Genomic DNA, 27901 nt, shown 5'->3' with positions numbered 1-27901 from the left:
AGGGCAAATACCACAGAGTGAAATACAGTAAACAATAAAACTTCCACTGAAGAAGTTATGTGGGGTCATTATGTAATACTTTTTACAAGTCTATGTGTGAGATGTCATGACCTAGATAACATATTTGTGTTATGTGCTCATGAAACCAATCAGTATTATAATGTTAATGTTAAAATATTGCATTCATGCAGTGTATCCTTGAAACCATATGCAGAAAGACAACAATACAATGATATGTAATTGATAAAACAAGGTAAAATCATATTTGTTTTCCAGATCTTCATTTAGCAACAACCCAAATAGTTCTATGAAGGTAATTTGAATGAATGAGTTTGGAGTTTGGATTGGCATTACAGATAATACTTCAGTGAGCTGAAAGTACAATGACAAACAGCATAATGTTCTTGTGTAGGAATCGTAGGTTGGAACAGAACACTGAAGATGAGGAGTGGTGACACATGTGACATCTGGGAGGAAGAGGAGGCCTTCCACTTGAAAAATGTTTCTCTATCGCCATCTAGCGAAAGAAACCAATACACTTTTTCAAATGACTATATTTTTTTATTCTATTTTTCATATATTGACCGATATTAAAATACCTATTATTATAATTTTACTTATACACACATTATATTTAATATATATGTAGTGTTATTTTTTCGGTTATTATTTTAATAAAAATATATTACTACTACTTCTACTAATATTACTACTACTAATCATAATCATAATCATAATCAAATTACAGCATTTTGTGTTCTATTTTGTTAACAAATACAAACCCGGTCGCTATTATTATGAAAAGTTCTGCTCACCCTCAACCCGGAAGCAAACGAGTGTTGTGATGCTAACGATGTGTCATCGGAGCTCGGGTGGAAACTGCGAATAACAGCAGAAAGAAGAGCACCAGACTCGTCCTGTTACTTCTGCGGACGGCAGATAGTGACACGTCGGTGTGACTGTCTTTGAGAATTAGCTGTCACCAAGTTGACTCGTGCTAACGGACTCCGTACTTCGTCGGTCGCTCCACCACTGGACTGTTAGCCAGCTGTGCTAACTGGCTGCCTCCCTGTGAGTGGACGGTCCCGACGGGACGAGCAGGGAGAGATGTCCTGCAGCTTGTTGGAGTTCTGTCGGCTCCAGGAGCTCAGAACGGTCCGAGACTATTTGTTCCACAGCCAGAGAGACGAGCCGGTGGAGGAGAAGAATGAAGCAGGTACCACTGCTTCAGATATCATGTGTTATCTCTCTGTTAGTGTTCATGTACAGTCACTGCAACACAGCTAGCTCTCTCTGGAACTACTTTACCACAGAACCAATGTAAACAGAGCAACTGCTGGTTGGAACCTTCCTAATATTTCATTGCAGCTTCTTTAAATAGTCTTCAAGTCTTGCGTGTCTGACATGTACTTCAACTGCATCTCATGTGATGTTATGATATACGAGATACTGTACAATGTGATATTAGTGGCTTGTGGTGACCTTACTGTTTAACATTAAAATATTCAATAGTAAGCTCCTGCAAGGTGGGAAAGAGTAGAAGGGGATATCTGCCTTTAATAATCATTATATTCAAATTAACAATACTAGCCATAATGTTTTTATGTATATAGCACGTCTTGCAACTAAGTTACAAAGTACTTCAGAAAAAAAAACAGTACAAATTAACTTTCTTTTTTAATCACACTAAACAAAGAACACAGCATGCAGTGCTGTGTTCTATTTGAACTGACACGCACATAAAGACACCTGAACTCCTCCCCTGGTTTTCAAGTATTGAGCAAAGAGAGATCACTTCAAAACTACAGCACAAGCTCCAGCAGTATGACCTCACAAACTAAACAAGTTTTTAATTGGATTTCCCTTTTTGATCCCTTTTTTCCTCAACAGATAACCAGATGTCTTGGGACACGTCTGACTGGGAGTCGTCATGGGACAATGGTGACAACCAAGAGGAGGAAACCACCTCCACCACAAAGGTCCGTCTTTAGCTGTATTTCATTCTAAATTCTTATTTTACCTCATATTACCTAATATTCAGCTGCATGTGTCATTTGGTTTTTAAGAGTTGTAATTGTCACATACATACTGTGTGTTTTGTAAGCACATTTTCTGATTAACCTAATTAGTTAGAACCAGTGAATTAATACTGTTCCATGGGGGTTGCTGTTAACATTGTTTGCAGAGTTTAAGGAAATAACACTTTCCACTGTCTCTGTTCTTTGCTCCGCAGGTGGAGGAGGAGACCAAGGGACAGACTGGACCCTGGCTGCAGGACTGTGTAGTCGCCCTTTCGCCCTGCTCTGATCTGCTAGTGGTCGCCCGTGAACATAAGGCAGTTTTTCTCTCAGGTCAGATATTCTAACGTTCAAACACACACACACCTTTATATCCGAAACCCCTTTTCCACTGGTAAAAATACCCACTAACACACACTAACATATGGCTTTTGTCTGCAATGGGAATGGATACAATCAGCATTCATACCCGGGTCAAATGACTCCACAGTAGACACAGGGTTTAATAAGCTCCGGTACCGATCGGCAGTGATGGAAACATGACACCCGGGTGAACATACTAATTTCTGTGTCTTCTTTATTTTGGTAGTCTAGACACTGCAGCTTTTCAGGAGTGATGTTCAGCATTGAACCTCCGGATGTCAGCCTGTAAAATGCAATGAATGTTTTTGTGCTCACTACTTATTACATCTTGAAAAAAACATGCAAAGACTACTCAGTTTCCGGCTCATTCATGAAGTCAAACTTGACTGACCAGGGGGGGAAAAGCAGGAAGGAAAACTGCTCTATTACTAATGGGATAATAGCCAATCAGCTTTCTTTCAACGGGTTTCCACACTTGCAAAAAAAACCCTGCATATATATATATATAAATATATACTGAATTTTTTGCTGTAAAGAGGTGCCAGTGCACTGTGGATTTATACGTTGCTGTTAATGCTTATTGGTTTCTTGCAGCAAAGTGGCGCACAGATGACAGTGGCAGAGAGGAGATGACTCTGGGTGTTTCCTGGACTGGGACCCTCAGTACTGAAGATGGGTGAGACTAATCTCTGTTAATATTAGATGGGATTCGAATGCTGAAAAGAGCATATCTAAGGACGAGTTAAATAGGTAGATGGCTCTACATGGGAAGAGAAAACTAAATAATCTTCACATCGAGGAATGAAAATTAACTATAGGAGGACATGAGGAAAAGGACAGATAGAATTGCATTGAATAAGTGTTATGACCATGTGGAAACAAACGATATATGAGAATGTGTGCCCCATCTTTTAAGAGATAGAGAAATGGGAGTTCAATCATGCCGATATAACACTTTGCTTTGTGTGTCCTCTTTCTCCAGAGAGTGTGTGAGCAGCTGCATCTGTATCCCCCTGGCAAGTCAGAAGAGGTAAAACATCATTATGTTAGTGATAGAGAAGATGTCTGTGGAAGTGCAAAAGCTTGCTTTCATATATACTTGTGATTGCAGTCATTTTAACATTGAATGTTTGTTTATGCATTTCTAAGGAGCTCCACAGGGCGGCCTGACTGGACATGTGTTGTCGTGGGTTTCACCTCTGGCCATGTTCGCTTCTACACAGAGGTACCTCAACAATCAACAGTACATTTTCAGCCAGTGTAATAAGTGTCTTAAGGAACGGTTCAGTGCAGTAAAACTGATTGTGTGTCATCAGAACGGGGTTCTGCTCCTGGCCCAGCTTCTGCACGAGGACCCCGTACTGAGACTCAAGTGTCGCACATACGAGATCCCTCGTCATCCTGGAGTAACTGAGCAGGTAATAATGTACACACTGGACTCTGCTTTCAAAACTGTGTAAAATCTTATGTTCAAATTTCTATTTATAATAATTTTATTAAAAAAAGGTGGGGGGAGGGGGTGTATTCCCTGACTTGATGACACGCTCAATTCTCAAATCTGACAGTTAGTTTAGCTTCGATAGTTAAAGAGTTACAGACTGGTATTTTCTGGACAAGGAGATTCCTCAAATAAATAATAATCGTTAACAAATATGTCAATGTGTGTTTTTCAGTCATTAAAATACCAATGTGACTTAACCAATTAAAACTTGGTTTTATCCATTACTGCTATGGCACTGCCCTTAATTCACACGTTTTAAAGTTACAACACCTCTTGAACTGTTGAAGTTGCCATGGCCGCAGTGTTTGTTTGTTGTGTGTATGTCACGCAGACAAACGGACAGGCAGTTGCCCATTTGCTTTTTGTCGTTGTTAGACGGAAGGGAAAGTGACGTGAACACAGCAAATAAGCATACAAATCCATAAAGTTTCCTTCTATTTTGTGTTGATTTATTTTTTTCCCACCACAGCATGAAGAGCTGAGCATCCTCTACCCTGCTGCTCTGGTCACCATCGATGGCTTCAGCCTCTTTCAGTCTCTGCGTGCCTGCAGGAACCAGGTGGCGAGAGGTATTGTGTGTGTGTGTGTGTGTGTGTGTGTGTGTGTGTGTGTGTGTGTGTGTGTGTGTGTGTGTGTGTGTGTGTGTGTGTGTGTGTGTGTGTGTGTGTGTGTGTGTGTGTGTGTGTGTGTGTGTGTGTGTGTGTGTGTGGGTTCATGCAACTGGGTTTTTATCCACTTTCAAATGTTACGATATTGTTGCATTGTGTTAACATTAAATGTGTTCTCACTTGCTGGCGGGGTGGATAGTGTTTGCCACAAGGCATTCAGGTACTAAGGAGAGATGCAATTACTTGCACTGCCCTTCTAACACCATCACACACACACACGTGTACACCTTTAGTCAGCTTCTAGAGGCTTTTTATCCAAGCTTTTTTACATGTTAATGACACTAGTGCTGCAGTTTTATATCTAACTTGCTAAATGCAACTCATGCCTGCTAGCTTCAAGAAAAAGTCGATCTTGAATACGGAAAAAAACATTTAAATTCTATTTTATTTTGAATTTCATTATATTGTTGCTTTTTGAGTCATCACCTGCTCCTTGTTCCTCCAGCTGCTGCAGCAGGTAGTGACGTGATCCAGCCTCCTCCCCTGGCCTACAAGAAGTGGGGTCTGAAGGACATGGACACTATTGTGGACCACATTAGTGTGGGTAAGAGATATCTGAAATGCTAGCTGATTTTTGTCCAAAATATATTGGTTGATTGCCTTATGAGAGAAAGACTGGTGGTCATGGCTTATTCCCTCACAGAGTTTCAGTGAGGTGAGGTGATTCTGAGTTGGTATTGCAGCCTTTTTTCACTGTAGATATTAACTTTTCCCAGTATTTTCACAATGAAATAAACAAGTGTATTGTTTTGTTTGTATTGTGCAATTTTCCCACTGCTTTTTTCAACCTGTCTCGTCCGTCTCTTCCTCATTCTCTTAGGCATCATGCCATTGTGTGTGTTTGACCAGATGAAGAATGCATCTATCCTGGGGGGATTTACTGCTTCAGTCAAGGGCAACCCACCTGCCATGAGCCAGTATGTCACTGTCGGAGGAGGACCATACACTGGCTTTTATTATTCTGTCGAGGTGTTTATGTGCAATACTCACGCTGTTATAACATTACACACAAATACCCATACTTTTACTAAATTTTGCTTTTGCTTGTATCTGTTTCACAGGGAAGCTCACAGCCTCTTCTCTCTCATGTGGCCATGGCTGTGGCTAGTAAACTCACCTCAGCCCTTTTCAGTGCTGCCAGGTACGTCCATGTCTGCCTTTTATAAGCACCCTAACACTTTTCTTCTTTCGTTCTCAAGTTATTTAGACGTATAAAATAATAAAGCCATTTTCAGACAGTACTCCAAATGTCCAGGAAATCGGGTCTGCACATTTTCCAGAGTTTGCCTTTCATACATGCAGAACACATGCATCTGCCCTTATCACTCTAACCTCATTGTCTTTAGATGTTGATTATTGTCAACCTCTTCTATGTGTTTTGTGTTAAAATGTCATGTCAATGTCAAATGGCCTTGCTCTGACATTTTATGGACATTATATTAGAAGGCTTTTATTGGAGCCCGTCCGAAAAAACTTCCAACAAATCTAAGTGGGTCAAGTAATGATGCCAGTGGAGCGAGACAACAATTTGTCAACCTTTGTCTCCTGTGTGCACTTGATTCCTGTGTGATGCACTTAGGGACAGAATCCTTGAATGTGGAGTTTTCAATTGCTCTAACAGCTCAAAGAAGCCCAATAGATAATCTTAACCAAAACCTATTCTCATCAGTGTCAGTGTAGCCCATAAAAGGAGGATGTTTGATTTCATCCTCCCTTAAATGTCCTTTCACCTGCTTTCCAATATATCTTTTCCCTCTCCCAAATCTCACATTTACTACTTCTCCCATACTCTAATCTCCCTTAATCTTTTTTTTTTTTTTTTTTACTTATACTCATCATACTTGTCTCCTCTTCCTCTCTCTATTGTCCTCCCTGTCGTCCTCCCAGTGGGTGGCTGGGCTGGAACAAGAACAAGAACAAGAATGAAGACGAGGCTGCTCAGAAACAGAAGCCCAAGGTTGAGCCAGCAACGCCTTTAACAATCAGGTACCAATCATGTTACCTGAATAACACAGATGCAGCAATCATCTGTTGTGTCCTATTGATACTGGTGATACAAAGCTTGCTGATTGAATTCCCTTGACCTGACCTCTCTCTTCCAGATTTGGTCTCCCAGACTCTCGTCGCCATGGAGAGTCCATCTGTCTGTCCCCATGCAACAAGCTGGCTGGAGTGACAGACGACTTTGGTCGAGTCTCACTGCTGGACCTGTCCAGGGGCATCGCCATCCGCATGTGGAAAGGTGATGCGAAACAATCAAAGACTAAGATATAATATTAATAATTAATAATATTAAGGTTTTGAAAAGGCAATTTTGTAAAGAGCTGATTAAGGTTAAGAATGGAGCTGTGTTAAGAAGTTTGAGCTTTTCTAGTGAAACGTATTTCCATTCATTAGCCTTGAATGCTTCCTATCAAACATTCATAGCATCTGTTCCTTCTTTACAATATTCCAATTCATGCATTTATCTGAATTATAGTTTAAGGTGTCACTTTCATCCGAAGATAACCATTCATTAATTCAACTTAACTGCAGGTTACCGAGACGCCCAGCTGGGATGGCTGCAGGTTCCTGAGGAGCGCAGTGATCGGGAGTTCTCCCCCCCAACCTCCCGTCCCAGACGGCATGCCATGTTCCTCGTGATCTACGCCCCCCGCAGGGGAATCCTGGAGGTGTGGGGGATGCAGCAGGGGCCACGGGTTGGAGCTTTCACTGTGGGTAAACACTGCAGGTATGAACAATGCACTTCCCCAAACAGAGCCTGTAACCTTTTCCTACATCTATCTCTTAGCATCAGAGGCATCACACACACATAAGATAATGTACAATACATTGTGTGTGTGTGTGTGCGTGTACCTCCAGGCTGCTGTATGCTGGCTACCGTCTGATGGGTGTGAACAGTGTGACCAGTCAGGGCTGGCAGCTCCACACACAGCAGGTGTGTCTGCTGGATCCCGTCACAGGAGCTCTGAGGACTGTGAACATCCCCTTTCACCTGGCACTTAGGTTTGTACACAGACTGACAAACAAACACATACTGTACTTTAATATTACAGACGTTTTAGATCACCTGTTTTTTAAAGGAATAGTGCCATCAATCCACTTAGACCCCATCTTTCTGTGTCCTTATCAGTGACAAGAAGAGTGAGCGAGCCAAAGATATGCACCTGCTGAAGAGACTGACAGCTTTACTAAAGAGCAGAGATGTGGACCCTGGTAAGAGATATGAGAACGAGAGCTGAATGGGGATAAAGAAACAGTAACTGAAGAAAATGCTGTCTGTGTGTTTACTCACCTTTTCTTTATAGATGTTTTGGAGAGCGAAGGCAAAAGTGTGCTGCTGGATATTAAACATCCTGCGATTAAAAAGCAGGTACGACTAAATATCAGTACATATTCATTCACACACTAATGAATGTGCTTAGTGTTCAGCAAGTGAAATTTGAACTCCATCCTTTGTGTTTCCTTTCAGGCTCTAGAGTCTCTGCTGTCAAATAAGAATGCTCCTCTCTCCTGTCTCACAAATATCATAAGCACCTTATACGACACTCTGAAGAAACAAGGTAAGAATCATTTCATTTTGTTTCAGATTTTTCTAAGATTTATAGATCTATAGATATATAGAGATTTAATATATAGAACTATAACAGTCATAAACTGGTTGACAAATAATTTGCTCAGTTAAATGTTGGAAATGTTGGTTGAATTAAAAAATGTCTCTTTATGTTGGATAAAGTTATTACGTCATAACAAACTCTTTATTTCTGGCGATTTATTTCTGTATTACAGACACTGAGGACGTGGATGCACTGTTACTCCAGCTCTGCTCTTCACAACTGAGACTGCTGCAGCTTTACACTGACATCCAGCAGCTGCACTCTTCTGCAGATACAGAACCCTGCTCTGACAACGTGAGCATGCACACACACACACACACACACACACGCACACGCACACACACATACTAGGCCAATGGTATTCACACAAATTGTATAGGGCTAATGATAGGTTGATGATTGACAGCGCTGTAAATAAGGCGTATTATTTTGTTGAGGTGATACATTTGTATCTGTCAGACTGTGTCCTGTTGAGCCACAAATTACTGCAGATGTAACCAGTGTTATCCTTGGATCTCAAGACTTTATCTCATGCAGTAGCGCACAATTAAAAATGAAATATCGTCCCATACCAACAGACTATATTGTATTCTAGTTCCTGATAAAATTGTGACTAAAATCTTACATAATTTCTTAATTTTGTTCTTGTGGATTTATAACTTTATAATCTCAAAAATATATTCATGTTTATACAACTCATACAATGCAAATTATTCCAGTATTGTTATCGGTGGTCACCTCATTCTATTTCCTCCCAATTATTTTATAATCACATATAATTTTGCTCAAATTATATATTTTCTCCCCGCCCCGCAGGATTCCCTAGAAGGCATGAAGGATGAACTGTCCCGTGTGGGTCCCATTCTGAAACGCTACGCCCAGTTCACCTCCAGGCCCAGTGTGAGTTTTGCCCAGGACTCACCCGACTCACCCCTCACAGCCCAAGCCTTCCTCTCCCAGATGGAGTGCAGCGACGACGGGCAGATGAAGGTGAACCGCGGGGCTGAAGCCGAATGGAACCAGTTAGGTATGACAACATAAGTGTCCACATTCTATGCCTTGACTCTTACCCAGTTATCCTGGAGGAGAAGAGAAACTGATCTAATAATCTTTAATATTCAGAAAAATGTGTGACCTTACGGAAGGAGTGATGACACCACATGAATTCAAACTGAGGGCTTTGCTCTTGTGTGTCTTTGCAGGAAACTTTCTGTTCTGGGGTTGTCTGTCTGGAAAAAGTCCAATACAGAAAGTCTGTGACACACTGCAGCAGGCTGGCATCAGTCCACAGCAGCTACTGGTAAGATGGAGGAAAAGACTGACTGATAGAAACATGTGTTATATGTGAAAAAAGCGTTTGAAGGTCTTCTGAAATATCCAATTCCAATCTGCCATAAAAAAATATATTGGTAATTTATAGTGATAATCTGTAGAGTCTGTTCATCAGGTTAATTGCCTATATCAATGAAATGTTATTATACACAATATTATAAAAATCCCTTTAATATAAAGATTTAAAATGTAAAAATACACTGAGGATATTTATAATTTCTTCAATTTGTATTGGATTGTGCATCTTCACATTGCCCTCTATTTGTCAGGTTGTGCACGTTGTCAATAGTTGAAGGTATCACCCTGAATAAAACAATATAACATTGTGAACAGCTCCAATCCAGAACATGTATTATAGTTTTTCATTAATCTTTCTAAATTAAGAAATTTTTCATGTGTTTTTACTTTATTTATTTTACCTATCCTGTTTTTCCTCCTGTCAGGCTTTGTTGCTGAGTGTGTGGTTGCTGAGGGAGAAGGAGGTGCTACAGAAAACAAAGGAAACCGTCAGAAACCTTCACACACTACTCATCGCCCTCAGCGACATAAAAGGTTGGGACGGTTTTCTTATCCTGTGTGCGGGACACTTCAAGTCTCAGCTTGGTTTAGGTTACAATCCATTACAACCAATGAAAGGCAATTGAAAGAGATAAGACTTTCTACTTGTTCTCATTTTCCTTAGGTGCAGTTGAGGAGTCGTGGGACCCCCAGTCCATCTCCCCCTGGTGGCAGCAAGTCCGCACCACGTGTATCCAGTCCCACAATGCTGCCGCGGCTCTGCTGGCTGCCTTCGTCGCTCACCGTGCTACAAAGGCTAGCATCACCAACCACGCTGACACCAAGGTATAACGCACACACACAGAGCTCCCTCTGCAGGCAAAATGGGAAAATGGGAAAACTCCCCCTTTTAATATGATCCTGCACTACAACAACCAGTCAAACATTTTCAACCAGTCAAATATTTTCAACCATGGACGTATGTGTCAGATGCATTCAGAGTGGGAGGCGGTGTCCCTAGAGCTGGAGCAGTGGGTGGTGTGTGTTCGCCAGCTGGAGGACGTGCTCGTGCTGCAGACGCTGCTGTTGGTGCCTCCTCCTCAGGGAGCGCCGGCGGGTGCTGCATCACAGTGTTCCATCAAAACGCTGCTGGAGGGAGGCACTGGTAGGATGTAAACAAGAAATATTCATGTTGTCGTACTTTTTTTTCTTCTACTTGCACCCATCCAAAAAAATGCAGAAACCTCTCCCAAACATGAATTGTTTCTTTATTATCTAATTATTCCTTTCTAAACGTGCTGAAATTCTTTAATTTCCCTTTTGCTCCTTCACTTTTTTATTGTTATTGCTTGTTTACTATTCATATTCCAAATGGGGCTGCAAGAGAGATTCTCATATATTTCCTTTTTTTTCCTTCAATGCAAAGGTGGCATAGCCGACAGTGTCTCCAAGTGGGTGTTCAGGCAAAACTTGGCTCCTCAGCGGCTGAAGGAAATTCTCCAGAAGAGAGTAGACAAAGATGCAGATGACAAACTGGAGCAGATGGAAAGAGCAGAAGGAAACGAGAAGAAGGAGCAGAGCCAAGAGGACACAGACAGGACAGCAGGTCAGGACTAGGAAACATCTGGCAGCTGCAATGAAGTCTTTACAATAACTGGTCAACATGTCTCCCCCTGACATATAGAAATTTAGATATTAATGACACATTGGCTTTCATGCTAATCAGCATTAACTCTGCTTTAACTCTTGCTTATTTATATCCTGAAGTTACATCCAAGTCTAACACTGTCCACTCTTTTTTTTTTTTTTTTCCAGAGCTGTTGGTGGCAGTGTGGGAGCGGTTCCCACACTCGCTCTCCCCTGACCTGCTCTTCGCCCACTGTTGCTGGGAATATGTCGTTCAGTGGAACAAAGACCCTGAGGTACACACACAAACACAAATAAACACATAAATAATGTTCAGTATATAATCAGACATGGATAATTCTAAAAAATATATATAATTCAGTCAGTCTAAAAACCTTTGCACATCCACAGCGATGTGAGTAAGTTGCACCGAAGAGTGAATAATTCAGACGTGAATTTTGATGCAACCTCACTATTCACATGAAGTGTGATGTGATTAGGCAAATTAATTATAAGGATAGAAAAAAGTGGGAAAAGAAACATGGAATCAACATCAGATGATGATGATCCGGTGCTCCTTTTACTACTCTGTGTGCAAATGCCTTTAGGAACAAGGAAGACAAAGAACCTCTCACAACTGCTTCTCTTCCTAGGAGGGTCAATGCTTGTGCTCGGCTGTGGAACATCTGAAGTGGATCTCCAGTCCACACATCCAGCTAGGTTAGCAGCTCAGTGACTTTTTGTTACCTGTTTGTCAATGCTTCTATTCAAGGTTATAATCAGTGTTTGAGTTTTATTATCTATAACTGTGAAGGAATTGTTGAAATTTTCGTCAGGTTTGCCTCTATAAGCTCTATATTACAAGTATTCTTGCTGATGCTCTTAAAGTGATAGGCTGCCATTAGACTTACCCGTATCTTCCCCACAGGTATTTCTACAATGATGTGGAGTACTTTCATTGTCAAACGATTCTCGGCAGCGGCCTACCTCATGGAGAAGGTAAATCATGCATGTTCAGTACTGCAGTGAGCCTGTATATCTGTGGGAGGATGTGGTATCGTCTTTGAGGTAGAATATAAAATGTTTGTACTTTTTCAGGTGGGGAAAGCACCCAAAGATCGTTTATGTCGAAGGGTAAGTTTGTGTTTCAGTACAGATTCTGAAATATGATTCCAGATTCAAATATATGACACCAGTTTGATATGTTACAGATTCACGTATTCGTTGATCAGGTAATTTCAGATTATGATTCATGAAGGACGCGTGTGTCTCTTTGCAGGATGTGGGGATGGGAGACAAAGCCGTGACGTCTTTCCTGGGCTGCTGTGTCCAGCTGCTGCAGATCCTCATGGAGGTGACTGGAGTATTGGTTAAATATCACTCCCCTTTGTCTTTTATAAATAACTATGTAAGTAAAAAGAAATCCGAGAAAAGCATGAAGAATGAGCGGCGCCTCGCTCAGCGCATGGTCAGTGAAACGTGGTCGAAACCATCTATCTTTATGGTGCTTCTTTTCTTTTTGCATTCTAACGTGAAGTGGAAAAAGACTAGAGGCGTTTTTGAGAATGCATTATGAAGTGTGTTGGCTTTATTGACGTGTGGTGAGAGAAAGTGGGATTTATAAATTTGAAATAAATCATTTTTTGATATAGAGCATATACATGGTACATATTTTCTGGGCCACACTGGCAGTGTGTGCAGCGGGTGACGGCTGCGTCTCTCATGCATCTGTTGTTCACACAGGAAGTGTTTTATTTGTAACATTCGACAGACATAGACATTGGGGTAAAGGGTCATTGTTTTTCTTGAACCGCACGTGGAGGATAGAAGTGAGATAAATGTAATTAATGCAGTCATTGCTACTGTTGCTATTAACGTACACTGCTGCTTATTAACACAACACTGTTACTGCTAACACTTAAGATATTATTACTATCATTGCCACTAATAACTATTCCTATATTTAGCATGTTTTTAATTTTATGGCAGCTAGCTTTCTTAAAGATTCCCTCCAGGCATCTTCTGTATGTCCTTCTCCCTCAGAATCTCTAGATCCTCGGTTCCCAAACTGGGGTACATGTACCCCAAGGGGTACGCGAAGTGGTTCAGGGGGTACGTGGGGAGAACATTTTATCTGCGTTTTCAAAGTGAAAAAGCCCATTACATTTTCAAACTGAGCTATAAATAATCGCGCAATATTAAATAGTCTGAATAGCCAACTCGCATTGCCAAAAATACCCATATTCAGCAAAATAATTACACTGCCAAAAAAAGTAACAGGTAGGTTAGTGACCGTTAGTCAAAACTAGGGATGGGCATAATTAATCGACAATCGATTAATTGATCCTTAAGAATTTCGTAGATGACATTATTTTGTCATCTACGATTATTATAAGTCCTGAAATCCCTGACAATTTCAAAGTTTCAAGTGTTATAGGCTGTATACGTGCGTCGGGGGGGGGGGGGTACGTAGCTGGAGATTGAATGTCTGAAGGGGTACGAGACTGTAAAAAGTTTGGGAACCACTGCTCTAGATAATTGACAAGATGTGTCAGTGTTGACCGGGAAGTCCAGTCATTCATTCTTGGTTAATACAACCTTGAGGGTTTATCATCCTTTGTGGATACTGAACTCTGATTGGCTTCCAAATTAGTTGTGATGTCAAAAAATCTTCTCTTGTGTTAGCATGTTAAACTGAGATTTACTTTGAGCACAGAGAAAGCAGATGAAAATGAATACTGCCCTATAGTGTCAAACTGTACTTATCTCACTGCTCTGCACAACCAAGTGGCGAAAAGCAAAAAAACTCTTTTGACCGGAGGAGAATTATTTTAATTTGTGCATCTGCTCTATCAAGTGTCTTAACTAAAATCTGAACTGAGAGCCATTGTAACGTAAACCAGCCACCTGTCATTTTCAATTCTACCAATCTATCTTCTCACTTTGTCTTCTTTCATGCAGGCTGACTCGGCGGTGGAGGAGGAGTCCGTTCCCGAGCTGTCGGTGGAGGAGTCGTGGTGCGGAGCGGAGGGCCCAGCCTCCATAGCCGAGCTGGCTCTGGAGCAGAAAGGCGTCCACTACCCCCTGGTCCAGCACCACTGCCTGTTGGCCTCCCTGCTTCACGCTGCCCTGACCTTCAATCTGAAAGTCAAACCACTCAATCTGTTTGACAGCAAGGTGAGGAGAGAGCACCAGGACACACAACTGACCTGTTCTCTCAGTCGAAAACTGCCTCAGCCTGAAGGGTGAATTATGTCTACACTTTGAATTATATAAAGGCATTCAGTGGTGGGTATACCTCCACCAACAAGCAGCACCTGATTCCATGAATCCATGAATTATTGATATCGATAAATTATTCCCAGGTGAAAATCCTGGCTCCACCCCAAACTTTAGTGGGTTCTTTATTGGCTCATGTCCCATCCTTCCACCAAGTTTCATTACAAAAATCTGTTATAGTAGTTTTTGTTGTCCTGCTCACAAACAAACAGACGGACAGAAACGTAACCTCCTCCGCAGAGGTAATTAATGTGTCACTCAAGACCTCATTATAGCTATTAGAGCTGTGGACCTACTTCATTTGTGCACCAATGTATTTATGTGTTCAAGGGTAAGAATGCCTTCTTCAGAGATCTGACGACAATCCAGCTGATGCCCAGTGGAGACATGGACCCAGGCCTGGTGTCACTACGACAGGAGGTGAGATGGAAGCTTAAACACATCACATGTCAGTTGCAAAGTTGATCTCTCCTCCCAAAGACGTGATTCTGAAAAATGTAATGTTACTCCCTGAATATTTCACAGCGGGTTTGGTCTACAACACAAATAATCATGTACAATTCTGCAGGGGGGGTCTTGGGGGTGTACCGTAGAATGGCTTTACATTATGACGACTGATTTGAGTTTTTACCCATGGAGTGAGGATATTTTGGCCGGTCTTCACTTTCCAAAACGTTCAAACCGCTGTTCAAGGGTTTCGATTTGGTTTCAGGGTAAATTAGATTCAGGTAAAGGTTAGGTTGGGGCCAGAGGCTGCGGGATGCTTTATAACAAGTGATGATTGACAGCGATTATTTTAGTGTGAGCCTATACATTGATTTTTTTTTTAACATCCTGCATAATATATATATTACAGTGCAAAGGGGGAGAGGAGAACTACAAAATACATTTCATCCGTTTCCCATGTCCCCTCTTTCTGTCTCAGTTCCTCCTGCGGGTGCTCACTGGCTGGGTGCTGGCAATAGATGATACTTCCAGCTCTGCCTCTGGCACTGGGTGCCCCCCTCTACCATCCAGTGGCCCTAAAGCTGACTGGTGGCCCTCGCTGTGTCTGGAGCTGGGCTCCCTGCTGCAGGTCAACCCCGACATCCTGCGTCGGCACCTCGTCTGTGAGCTCTATAACCAGGGTCTGGACCTCCGGGCAGAGGAGGTAAAATACAAATGTTCTGTTCTGTGCAGACAGAAACTACGATGAGACTGATGACTCCTGTTTGTCCGTCCAGGTGATGTTAGAAGTGGAGGATAAAGACGTGCTGGGCTCTCAGCTGTTGGTGCTGACTGGACAGAGACTGAGCTTCATGCTGCTGCACAGCCAGAGTCAGACGCAGGCTGCGATGGAGCTTCTGGCCCGCCTTCCCCCCACCCTCTGCACATGGCTCAAGGCTATGGTAAGACACCCAGGTCCATGACCTCTGATGTTTCAGTTACAGAGTCTCCAAAAAAGATGCTTCATCCCATTACTGTTTCCATAAACGCAGCTTTTTTCATTATGTTGACCCGTTGTCTGAACTAGGATTGCCTTGGTAGTCTGTGGTACAGGTGTTACATTGTGTACATGGTTAATAACCAGTCACGTTATTAGTTAATCTAACACTGCAGTTATAAAGTAAAAGTGTCAGCTCCCTTCAGTAACAGTCACATTGACGATGATAAATGATGAGACCTTTCTTTGGCACCAAATCCTCATCATCCTTGTCGGTGAACTCTCCTCTCATCATGTGTTAGGACTACAGTAACTTACTCTGTGATGTGACTCTGCTGCTGCACGGATCTGACACTTCCCTTTAAAACAAAAACATCAGACTAACTTTCGATAACTATTACTTTTCATTTTTTATCTAATGAACGTGAGCTTTATCACCGATACACAAAAATGTACCAAATGCCGACTATAGCAACCCTAGATATCGAAGATATCGATTCAAAGCTGTTTTGCACTAATAGCTCTAACTGCCTGTTTAACTATGTATGAGTTATCATTCTTTATTTGTTTGTACTGCAGGACCCCAGTGAGCTGCGCTGCCCCCTGGTTCCTTTGTCCCACAGCAGTCGGCTGGTGGGTCGTCTCATTGAAATCCTGCCTGAGAACCACGCCCAGTACAGCCTGGCCCTGCACCTTCTGGAGGCCGTAGAGGCCCTGACCACTGAGGACTGACCCTATGGGGGGAGGAAGGCAGGAGACCGACTACACCGCTTCAAATTTACAGATTGTGGTAAAGCTTACTCGCGTGCAGCATTGAAGAGACTGTGGACACAGGGAAAGAAGAAATGCAGCCTCCTCACGTTCTGTGGTCATTGTCACAGAGGTTTTGTCATTCAGCTCATGTCAATGTGCTTTTAAGTTTTTTAACCCTGAATTTTTGGGCATTTAACATAAATTAAATTGAGAACTTGTGTAATTGAAAAGTGTTATTTAGAATGTCTATATGTTTTTGTCACTTCTGCTTAATATCACTACAATGCAACTTAAAAATCTGTGTCCTTTGGGTCATATCCGAGTTCGGTTTGACATTTCTCCTTCTTCCCTCTCACAGACGAGAGATGTATCATAAAGAAATATGGACCTTTATTTTTTATTTATAATATAGAGACAGTACTGTACTAGCTGTGCCTGTACACCGCCTTTTCTGTAGTCCTTACGTCCAGCCGCTCCCGCTGGGCTGATCCAACGCAGAATAAAGAGGTTTCTAAAACTGCAAATGTTCGTTCCTCGCTGCTCATTTCATTCAACTCCAACACGTACCACATAAAACTCCACTTGTTAATTATCATACAAAGATATCCTTTCTGGACTATATAGTCTGTGCTGCTGTCACATAGTGACGCTCCGGTCAATTCCTTCTGTACATTTACACATTGGTGTGCTGAAAGGCATCCTAGACAGTGTTTTCAGTTCCACATCATATATATATATACAGAAAATAATCGTTTACATGTTTTATCAGAGTGCAGTCGACACATTCATGCCCGAGCCAGGTGACCAGGAAATCTTTGTTTTAAAGTTCCCACATGCTGTTCAACCAAAATAACGTGTCAGTCGATTAAAAATAGTGACGCCTGAAGCACATAAGAACCGCATGGTGAGTTATCTGATATTATCAAGCTCTGCCAGTGTCGACCCTGTGCCAAGATGCTCTCTCTCTCTCTTCAGAGTTCAAACCTGACTGATTCGGAGTCAGGTTTCCTGTCGATGGTGACAGTGGAGCATGAACTCTGTTCAGCCTTCAGGGGGCAATGTCAACAAAATGCAGCGAAGCGAGACAGTGTTGTTGATGTTTGCAGGTCGTGGTGGTGAGGACGTCTGGCAGGTCAGTGAGCCTGTGAGACGATGGCCTGGCAGGTCAGTGAGCCTGTGAGACGATGGCCTGGCAGCGTGGGCAAAGGCAATCCGCCGATTCGGCCGTGTAGCGGCGGCACCGTGGGCAACGGGCAGCAGAGGTTGGCACCACAGCGATGCTGTAGGGGCTGTCCTCACGGATTACGCCACCTGACAGGACAGATACACACGTACTGAGCATGTTGGAATCACAGTGTTCTCCCCCATAGTGGAACAGGCGTCAGACATTTTGATTTGTCAAAACAGGAGAAGCACAAGAGCTTGTATCACAAAGCAAGTTCTGCAAAGTTCGATTGGTTCTCTGAGCCAAACACAAGTTATCCTGTAGAATAGCACTATTAGTCCTCTTAATTTGAAAGAGGCAGAGTTCAAGCAACATGACTGGAGCACTTCTGAAGACTTCTGATGAAATGGTGATGGTGCAGTTTGGTTAAAGGAGGAAAAGTAGAAAGGTCAGCATGTGAAATATAAACCATAAAATCACTCTTAAAAATATAGATTTAGTTGATGTGATTAATACACGAAGTATTTAAAAAGTGCAGTTTTCCACTAAAATAGTGACAGTTTGAATTAATATATATTTTAATTTATCAAATGAATTGAAACACTAAACAAAATTGGTTAAAAGAAAATGTTGAAAAAGGTAATTAAAAAATGAGTTTATAATTTACTAAAGTAAATAATAGGTGCATACCACTGAGGTCTTGTTTTGAACTCAGCTAACATCTCTCTCTCCGTACCGTCTCTCCAATCATGGCTGACTAAGACTAGTGTCATTAGATAACAAGCTCGGCGTTGTGTTCCTCACCCTCCAGGTTGATGAGGAAGGTGCCGTGGCTCAGTAGTGCGTCTGGGGGCAGGTCCCGGGGCAGCTCACTGGTGAGGGTGACCCGCGCTGTCATCATGAGCTCGGCCAGCTGGGAGGAGGTGGAGGTCGGCTCCTCCTGGAGAGACTGGAAGTGAAGCAGGGCGAGAGATTGTATTTAAATGGACTTATAAAATATTAACATGTGCATTGCGAGTATTTTTTATACACATGTGTGATCATATTATAGTACTCTGAATTGGAGGTGTGGGAATACATATGTAATTCACCAAGAAACAGTAAATATAACTACATTTGGTTATTGTTTTGATCTAATTATAATTTTTCATTGATGCATTTATTGGTCCCAAATACTCTGGACCTTATCCCCACACACCAGAGTGAACTCACCTCCATGAGTTCAAACAGCAGACCAGGCTCGATGGCAACAGTGAGGTCGTACTGAGCTGCATTTTTGCCAGGGATGGACGACAGGAACGAGTCTCTGATGGCACACGCTCCCTCCACTACCTCCTCCAGTCCCGGCCGCCGCCACACTGAACTGCTTTTTATCCAGCCGCTCCGGAATAATGTCTCCCCTTCTGCAAGGTCAAAACAAACAGTCCGTTTCTACCAGGAAGCGAATGCGACACGTGGACATGGACGGTAGAGTCATGCACAGACGTAGGAGTAACTGCACAACACAAAGCATCGGGCACATACTGTCATGTCCGGGTGCGTGTAGGTACACTTCTTCGGCTAGATGTGGCAGGATGGGCGATATGGATCTGGTTACTCCGTCCAGAACTTCCTCTAAAACAGTCTGACACGATCTTCTGCCCAGCGAGTTCTCTGGGTCGCAGTACAACCTGATTTAAAAAATACATTATGTCTTAGTATACTGGCTTTTTTAACCTGTCTTGATGTTAGAGCGTGGGCTTGCACTCCCACACTAAAAAAGCCTTGCTTGCTTTTGCACTCAGATGTCATGCGCTCACGCTCCAGCTCTTCTCCTTGCTCTTCCGCTGCTTCTGTGCACATCTGTAAGTGTGCGACAGTTTAATTTCTCATCACTGGCTGAGGAATCAATGCACAAAAAGGAGAAATCCCTCAGACGTTTCACCCTTGAACCGAAGCAGCGTGAGGACAAGAGTTGAAGCTAGAGTGCAGGAAATCTGAGAGCAAGCACACAGTTTGAGCATGGAGGGGCTATTTGAGTGCGGACGCAGGGTTTTGCGTGAAAGCATTATAAGATTTGAACAGTCCTTTTCTCAAACTGAGAGACCACTCTTGATAGGGAAAAGGCACTTGAGGTTAAAAGATGCTATAACATTTTAAAGCTATTGGCAGAAAAAGCGTGTGTGGATGTAATTTTGTTGTCAGTTTTCACCTGTCTTTGATGATGCTGAAGTAAAAACTGGAGAGGTCTCTGGTGATGAACGCCTGGAGGACACGGATGACCCTGCCAGCGTCAAACTCACTGTACGCGTCTGTAACCTGCACACACAGACACAGACACAGACACCAGTGACCGTCAGTCACTGTCGAACTGTCAAACTGTGGACACGCAATAAAATGTTTCTATTCACACCTTCATGCTGAATTCACGGAGCAGGTGCAGCATGTACTGGTCGATGAAGTGCATCTCTTTGGAGTCCACAGTCTGAGACAGGGGGTCGAAGCCGTGCAGGTTCCCAAGCAGGAACTTCAGAGTGTTTCTTAACTGGGAGAGAGAGGAACAGAGAGGGAATGAAGAGACGGAGAGAACCACTCAGGGGAAAAAAGGGCAAACTTTTACTTCCTGTTGCTGTGGTACCTTGCTGATGCTCTCTCTGGCTGAGTTGAGGGCAGTGGGTCCGATCTGGACCTCAGAGAAGATGTTGGACTCCGCCACCCACCAACGCAACACATCTGCCCCGTAGGCCGGCAGGTCCTGAGGAAGACAAAAAGAGAAACATGAGACTGGTCGAATCCATTTTGGTTCAATGTTCTTCATCTCTCCCATCGTTATCTCACCTTCCCTCCATTAATGACCACATCAGGATCCACAACGTTGCCCAGGGACTTGGACATCTTCTCTCCCTTCTCAGTGACAGCAAAGCCATGGACCACCAGAGACCTGAAGACACAAACACAGCAGCGTCGCATATCAGCAAAATGATTTGACTTACGACAAAAAAGATTATTTGGTGTATTGTCTGTCTCTTGCCACAACTGTCACTTTATCATCAGGGAACTGCTCATTAAAAATGTGTTTGACTAAGTTAGATTTTATATTTTGCAAAAGCATATTCAGTTTGTTGCAATTCAACAAAGCTATCATGATATTTTTACTAAATTAATTTGAATGACTGAACACATGCACAGAAGACTTTTAGATGTCAATGAATCAAATGTAAACTGTAAGCGTGACAGAAAATTAGGGTTTTCTCATTCATCATCAGTTCAACTGAATACAGCAGATTCAGACAGCTTATTAAAGATTAAAACTAAAATATCACATTGACATAAGAAATATGACACCATCTCCACATGGATCACAGTACATATACACAGTCACAGGATGGGCCACTCACTTGTAAGGGGCCTTGTTGCCGACGGCCACACTGGTGAGCAGTGACGACAGAAACCAGCCTCCGATCTGGTCCTTTCCCTCCACGTACGCATCGGCCCTGGAGTCTGACTCTGGAGGAGGAAGCAGAGACAAATAAGATTATTAGATCTGCACTCTCTCTACACAAAACAAAAGGTGAAGCAAATGGTTAGCATTTGGGAAGAATGTCTAGAAAAAGAGAGATAAGGGGATATTAGTGAGGAAATAACCAAAACAGCCTTTTTATAAATTCTGAATGGTTATAGGTTCCATTCAGACAGCCATCTAACAGAGAAGTGGTGCAGCCATGGCATCAAAGGCTTTCAACCTCATCCACCTCCACCGCCAAGCCCTTCACAGAGAACCCTAATAGCAAAGAAGAAGTGCAGAGTTTGGAGCATCCATAGAAACAGAAACAAACTCCTACAATGTTCTCTCGAGTCAGGTGCTCTGAATAAAACCTGCATGCAAAGGAAAGAGAGAGAGACACACAGAGAGAGAGAGAGAGAGAGAGAGAGAGAGAGAGAGAGAGAGAGAGAGAGAGAGAGAGAGAGAGAGAGAGAGAGAGAGAGAGAGAGAGAGAGAGAGAGAGAGAGAGAGAGAGAGAGAGAGAGAGAGAGAGAGAGAAAGAGAGAGAAAGAGAGTGAACAGAGATTCATGCTGCATTCAGCACTTTTATAATCGCCCGTTCCCATGTCTGGTGTCCTCAGATATTCCTTAAATTACATTCAAATGCTTTTGGTTTTAATTTGATGAATTGGGGGAGGATGTCTCGTTTTAGTAACCGACCATGTAACTGACATGTTAGCTAACCCTGGTACTGCAGAAGAGTCTTTCAATTTATAACCCAAGAGCATCTGAAAGTAAAAAGAGGGAGCAGAGGCAGAATGAGAAACAGCGGGAGTGAAAGCCGCAGTCGGCCTCAGTAGGTGGACGGTCAAACAACCTGCGACCAGAGGTTTGCGGAGCTGAGCGGGGAGCCAGCTGAGACGGGACTCAGGCTCCGCAGCATCTCCCTCCAGCTCCTCTGGAAATGAAAACACAAGCAAAAATATGTCTGCTCCGCCAAATCTGCCGGTGTCATGTTGTCGGATGGTTTTCAAACAAGCTGGATCATTTTCTACTGCAGATCTGCAACATCACGTCTAATTCACTGATCACTCATTGTTTGCAGTCGTAATAGTGTTGAAGAGAAAACACCAGCGTAGTGACCCTGCTCTGCTGAGACTGCACTTCCCTCTAATCCAGGTTTGTGGTCAGCAATCTAAAGCTTTTGCTCTGCACAGCACCTTAATTTAATGGTGGACTATGTAACGTTGGATTAAGTAGCTTTCTCTACAATAATACTAATTAAAGGAGGCTTGATTCAAGGAGATTTGAAAGTCTGGAGTCAGTTAAGTGAGCAGAGACTTAACTGCTGCGTCATGTAGAACCTCCCTGGTGAGGGTCAGGGGAGAGAGAGAGTGCAGAGGAGCAGCATGATCACATCAATACACAATCACAGTAGTCACTTCGTTGCAGAATATGAAAATTTTTTGATTCACACTATCGTTAGTTTGATGGAGTGTTAGGACCATATTGAAGGACAAACAAGTGTATATTTGAGAATAAGGTTGTAATATAACAAGAATAAAGTAGTCATAATATTTAGGGATGAAAAATTAATGCAAAAATTAATTAAACTTCAAATGTGCTGATGAACCCGAATATGAAATATTAGTTATTTGTGAAACCTGTACTGAAGTATAACTAAACAAGATGCTCCATATTCCTCATCTTAACACAGGCGATGCACTGATCTTCCGATGTCCTCCCTCTAAAATGACAAGTAGCCTTATATTATGTGTTTCATCTTGTAATATTACTTTTTTATTGAAATCTCAGATTTATTTTCTCTTTAAGTAGCCATGACACTCTGTCCCACTTTAGCAAATGGAACGCTAACCCTAACCCTGATTAAATGGAGGAAAGTGCAACAACAACACAAAGTAAAGAAAACCTGTTGTCCTGCGTGATCTGTGGAACAGGACAGACTGAAGAGATTCCACATGTACCTTCTAGCACAGCAGCCCATGATGCTCCGCTGTCAAACCAGATGTCCAACACGTCCTCTCCACGAACGTAGTCACTCACTGGACCTGCTTTACTCTGAGACACAGACACACAGAGAAACACGAAGTTCCTGATTATCACAAATGTCAATATCGTTAAATTCCACTAAATTAATGACAAACAGTTGAAGAGAAATAGTGTTCTGCTCTTGGCAGGTTGCAAAAGCCACTGGAGTGGCATTCATCAGAAGACAGTGGGATTATACTTGGTCAGTGTCAGCAGCAGATGGTTACTGTCACTCATTCCTACCCACACCTCACTCCTAACACACACACACACTAACACACACATATTCTCACCTTTTTGAGGACTTCGGGTGGCAGTAGAATCTCAATAGGAAGCTCCCACCAGCAGTCACTTCCTTTTTCTTCGAAAAGCTTTGCTATGTGGGAAACTGTGTGTCTGCAGAGGCCAGAGACAGGAGAAATGTTCAGTGTACAACATGTGTGTGGGTGTGTGTTTACAAACATCTTTGTTTTGAGGCCTGATCATACGAAGCAAGGGCATTTTGGCCAGGCCTCATGGTGTGTGTGTGTTTGAGTGTAACAAAATATCTCTAAAAAGCGGGTGTGTTCATGTGTGTGGGTTCACTTGTTAGTCAGCACGTGTGTTGTGTGTTATGTGTTGGCTCACTTGTTCATGAGTGGCTCTCCGGTCTCTTTGTGGTAGAAGACGGGGATCGGGACGCCCCAGCTTCGCTGTCTGGAGATGCACCAGTACGTCCGTCTGTCCAGCATGGCCAGCAGACTGCTCTTCGCCGAATCTGGCAAAACACGCACCTTCTGCAGCGCCTCCTGGAAACACACACGCATGCAAGTAGATGTATTCTTTTTTAATAAGGCAAACAGGATCTTAATAAAAACTAGTTTTCCAGTGATGTGGCCGAGCAGCTCACCTTAGCTTTGTCTTTGAGCGACGCTGTGTTGATGAACCACTGTTTACTGGGCCTGATGACCACAGGCTGCTTTGTCCTCCAGTCGTACGGGTAACTGTGGACACACTGCTCCTCTTTCACCAGAGCCCCGCACTCCTTCAGCATGGAGATCACTTCACACAGGTAGGCAGGGGAATTACATAGAGGAGCATGGACGAGAAAAAACAGACAGACAATATAAAACATTCCTTATAATAATAATAATAAGCTCAGAGGTCCACCTGCTCTCAAGGGGAGTGATATATCCTCTTTATGCTGTTACCTTTATCTGTGCCTTCAATCATCACTGACAGATTCTGTAGCTCAGGACCTGCTGCTTCAGTGAACTTGCCATCCTCATCAACCATACACTCCTGAGGGGGAAGCAAAACATACAGTCTTACAGGTGTAGCTCTGTTTAACCAAGTCCTACCAAAATATTCACAACATGAAATAAACAGATAACAAGCAGAGAAATAAGTTATTTGTCATTGATTAAACCACATTTAAGATAATTTTACACTTTGTGAAGCGAGAAATGTTTTGCTTCTCGAAAATCTATATATTGATTGACACCATTGGTTATAAATGGCTATTTAACCTAACATATCTGTCTCTAATTCACAGTAAGGGTGTACAAACAACAATAGTATAAATAGTCCAAAGAGAAGATTTTCTTATTTCTGAAAGGATGAGTTTTTAAAAACACAACGCACCACAGACAGTTTAAACTGCGAAGCCACACTGTAGTCGTCCATGCCGTGAGCTGGTGCTGTGTGGACCAATCCTGTTCCCTTCGCCATGGTCACATGATTGGCTGGCAACAGCGGCACTTCCTTGTCAGGAATTGTGGGATGTTTGCATATTCCACCTTCAAGTTGGGGGCCTTAGAGGAGAAAGACAGGGGACATGTGCGTGTTTATATATGTAACTGAAAGAACACAATAAACGCGGTTAGGACTTGTGTGTGTCTCTTTGTGTAAATGTGATTTCTACCTGTAAAGGTGCCGACACTCTCCAGCTCTGTTCCCAGAAGAGCTGCGACGCTGGCTGTACGCTCAGAGGCCAACAGGAGAAGCTGAGAGTTGTCCGCCCTCTTCACCACTGAGTACCTGCATACACAAAACAGAGAGACTGCTGACTTTCCACTGTAATTGGTAATTATGATATGATTTTTTTAAATTTTTATAGAAAGGTCGTTTAATATTTAGTATAGATGCAGTTTAGTAACAACACAGAAGTGAGAGGAACTGTTGAAACATCCTTTTTGCGACAAGAAAACAACCCAGAGTGGATGGAAATGTAATGCAACTATTAGATAAATTATTAACTGTTAAATCAATTTCTCAAATATGAATGTTTATTAGTTTTCTTGGTCTTATAGGTTAATACAATTGGGTTTTGGACTAAACATTTAAGAGCTTTGTGAGTGTATAAATACAATATTTTGGTGCAGGTACTTACTGAGCATTGGGCATGTAGCACACAGCCTGATTTGCAGGAAGGGTCCAAGGCTGAGTGGTCCACACCAACACAGAGACATTCTCCAGACCTGCCGAGGTCACACATGCAGACACACACAATGAGGACAATTCTTCCACAGGTGAGAAACACAAAGCTCGGAATTACGTATGTGGCTGTGTTTCTATTACCTTCTTCTGAGGCCATTTTAGGTGGTAGTGTGATCAGGGGAAATGTGGCATAAATGGCCCTGCTCACATGTTCAGGGTTGTATTCCAACTCTGCCTCTGCTAGGGCCGTCCTAGAGACACACATAGACAGGAGTCAAGATAACAAGCAAAATTGTATATGTACAATCTGGTTCACACTACATAAACTAGGAATACATTTTATATAGTATTGCTTTAAATATCTTTTCACATATTCACTGGTTTATTCCTTATATTTATATTCGTATTATGTAATTTGTTGCTGTAGCAAAGCAAACCACTGTAGGACTAGTAAAATGATTATCTTATTCTCTCATCTTAAAAGACATTATAAATGAGACATTAAGTATAGTAAAAGGAAAATGTAATCAACATATCAAGTCATTACCTTGATGAAGGAGACCAGAAGATCGGCTTGTAGTCCTGGTAGATGAATCCCTGCAGATAAACATAGTAGGAAAACACTTTAATCCAGGCAAAGAAGTCCAATCCAATGATGATCATCCTCTACAGCCACTGACAGGTAGAGGTACATTTCAATTATTTACTCACTATAGTAAATAAATAATACTTATTTTGTTATTCGATAATGAGGATTAGATCCGGGCATAAACTCTGATGAACAGCATATGATTGATCACCTTGGTGTGCATTTCCTGGAAGACTTTCAGCTGAGCAGCCTCATAGGCCCCGTCATAAGTGTAGTAACACTTGTCCCAGTCAGCCATCACCCCCCAGCGCTGGAAAGCAGCCCTCTGACGAGCTATGGCTCCATCTGCAAACTCACGTGCTAGTGGAGATAGAAACTATTGAGCAACTGCAAATCTAATATTGATCATGTTCTGGGGACTGTCAGCCCTTTCTTACCTTTCTGTCGGATTTGTAGTGGTGTGAGGCCGCTGGTCCCCAGCTCCCCCAGAGCCTTCAGCTCGATGGGCAGCCCATGGCAGTCCCAGCCAGGGATGTAGTGGACCTGTCGCCCCCTCAGCATCTCAAAGCGATTACGGATGTCCTTTAGGATCTGCATCAAACAGGTTAACTATTACTTTGGCTGCTTGAGCCTATTGTTATTGTTTGTTGAACCATAACAGTAGGAAATAAATGAAATACGAAAAGAACACTGTAAATCAAACACCTTATTGAGTGCGTGTCCAACATGAGGGTCTCCATTGGCATACGGGGGTCCATCGTGAAGACAGAACTCCTTCTTGACCTTCCTCTCTCTCTGCCAGGAGTACAAATCTGCAAATCCACACTCCTGCAATACACAGAGAGAGAGAGAGAGAGAGTTGGTGTGTAATGTAGAATGTGACAAAGCAACATAGTATGTTATCAATAAAGTTAGGGTTTGTGTTGTGAAAAGTAAAGTAAACACACACATCACCGACACATAGAGGCTGTGACAAGTGAGTGACAGGCAATATTTACACTTTGCATGATCCAGACTTATGTCTGCTACTCTTCAAAGTAAGGAGGAAATTACAAATCATAACCTTTTGTCAAATGCGAATTAAGCCGAATTTAAGACTGAGTCCATATTAAATGTAGGCGATGTTAGTGTATGGGCTACAGTGTCTTTCCAGCTGCTAACAGGCACTTTTAAATAAACGTGTCAGCTTTTGAGCACAGGTTCTACAGCCACTGCCTGGAGGTCCTACCTGCTGGATCTGCAGCTCCCGGTCCAGCAGCTTCTGTCCGGTCAGTTTCATTGGGAACTCGGTCCGGGGGAGGAGCACCGTGTCCCGGTACACACCCGGAGCAGAGCCGTTCTCTGACGGTTGGGCGCTGCCTTCTCCGGAGCTGACACCATGACAGCGGCTGGAGCTGAAGGGGCGAGCCGGGCGGAGGAGGCCGACTGCCCGCTGTGACCTCCGTGTCCACCTCGCCAGCGCATGGCTCACTGCCGAAACCCGGCACAGCAGCATGGAGAGGCGAGGAAGCTCTGCAGCCGCGGAACTGAGGCTAAAGCCCTAAAACAGTGAGAAATGTGAGGCTGCTTCCTTGTTGTGACTAAAAGGGGCTCACCTGTCGCTGAGTTCCGCTCAACTCACTGCTGTGTTTCTTCCGGAA

The 27901-nt window shown here is 42.8% G+C and overlaps 2 protein-coding genes across 3 annotated transcripts; one reads left to right on the top strand and one right to left on the bottom strand.

Annotated features, from left to right (window-relative positions):
* The first annotated feature begins 804 nt into the window (after positions 1-804).
* On the top strand, positions 805-17101 carry rab3gap2 (RAB3 GTPase activating protein subunit 2 (non-catalytic)). Its single transcript, XM_053434226.1, has 35 exons — positions 805-1216; positions 1891-1979; positions 2234-2351; positions 2976-3057; positions 3364-3411; positions 3531-3606; positions 3698-3799; positions 4352-4451; positions 4996-5094; positions 5371-5519; positions 5612-5691; positions 6438-6536; positions 6653-6792; positions 7086-7281; positions 7413-7556; positions 7684-7766; positions 7859-7923; positions 8023-8113; positions 8340-8461; positions 8984-9194; positions 9370-9467; positions 9943-10051; positions 10182-10342; positions 10487-10661; positions 10923-11102; positions 11312-11418; positions 11776-11842; positions 12051-12121; positions 12221-12256; positions 12402-12476; positions 14084-14299; positions 14732-14821; positions 15327-15551; positions 15625-15789; positions 16404-17101. Exons 1-35 carry the CDS (start codon positions 1108-1110, stop codon positions 16554-16556), a joined length of 4131 nt encoding a protein of 1376 aa, XP_053290201.1. The 5' UTR covers positions 805-1107; the 3' UTR covers positions 16557-17101.
* iars2 (isoleucyl-tRNA synthetase 2, mitochondrial) lies at positions 16951-27901 on the bottom strand. Of its 2 annotated transcripts, XM_053434227.1 has the most exons (24): positions 27490-27901; positions 26967-27089; positions 26699-26852; positions 26473-26621; positions 26220-26269; positions 25814-25923; positions 25626-25713; positions 25158-25273; positions 24878-25047; positions 24445-24535; positions 24144-24295; positions 23882-24042; positions 23548-23650; positions 23191-23284; positions 22083-22163; positions 21120-21228; positions 20560-20662; positions 20360-20476; positions 20135-20266; positions 19934-20040; positions 19267-19412; positions 18955-19145; positions 18547-18691; positions 16951-17888 (listed from the first exon to the last, which is right to left on the bottom strand). In XM_053434227.1, exons 1-24 carry the CDS (start codon positions 27754-27756, stop codon positions 17743-17745), a joined length of 3105 nt encoding a protein of 1034 aa, XP_053290202.1. In that variant the 5' UTR covers positions 27757-27901; the 3' UTR covers positions 16951-17742. The 2 variants fall into 2 exon arrangements, with proteins under 2 accessions (XP_053290202.1, XP_053290203.1); XM_053434228.1 differs by lacking the exon at positions 22083-22163.

This window comes from Pleuronectes platessa, chromosome 11 (genome assembly GCF_947347685.1).
Source record: "Pleuronectes platessa chromosome 11, fPlePla1.1, whole genome shotgun sequence".
NCBI lineage: Eukaryota > Metazoa > Chordata > Actinopteri > Pleuronectiformes > Pleuronectidae > Pleuronectes > Pleuronectes platessa.
Note: the sequence above shows the minus strand (reverse complement) of the source record. Positions and strands in the feature narration are given on the sequence as shown.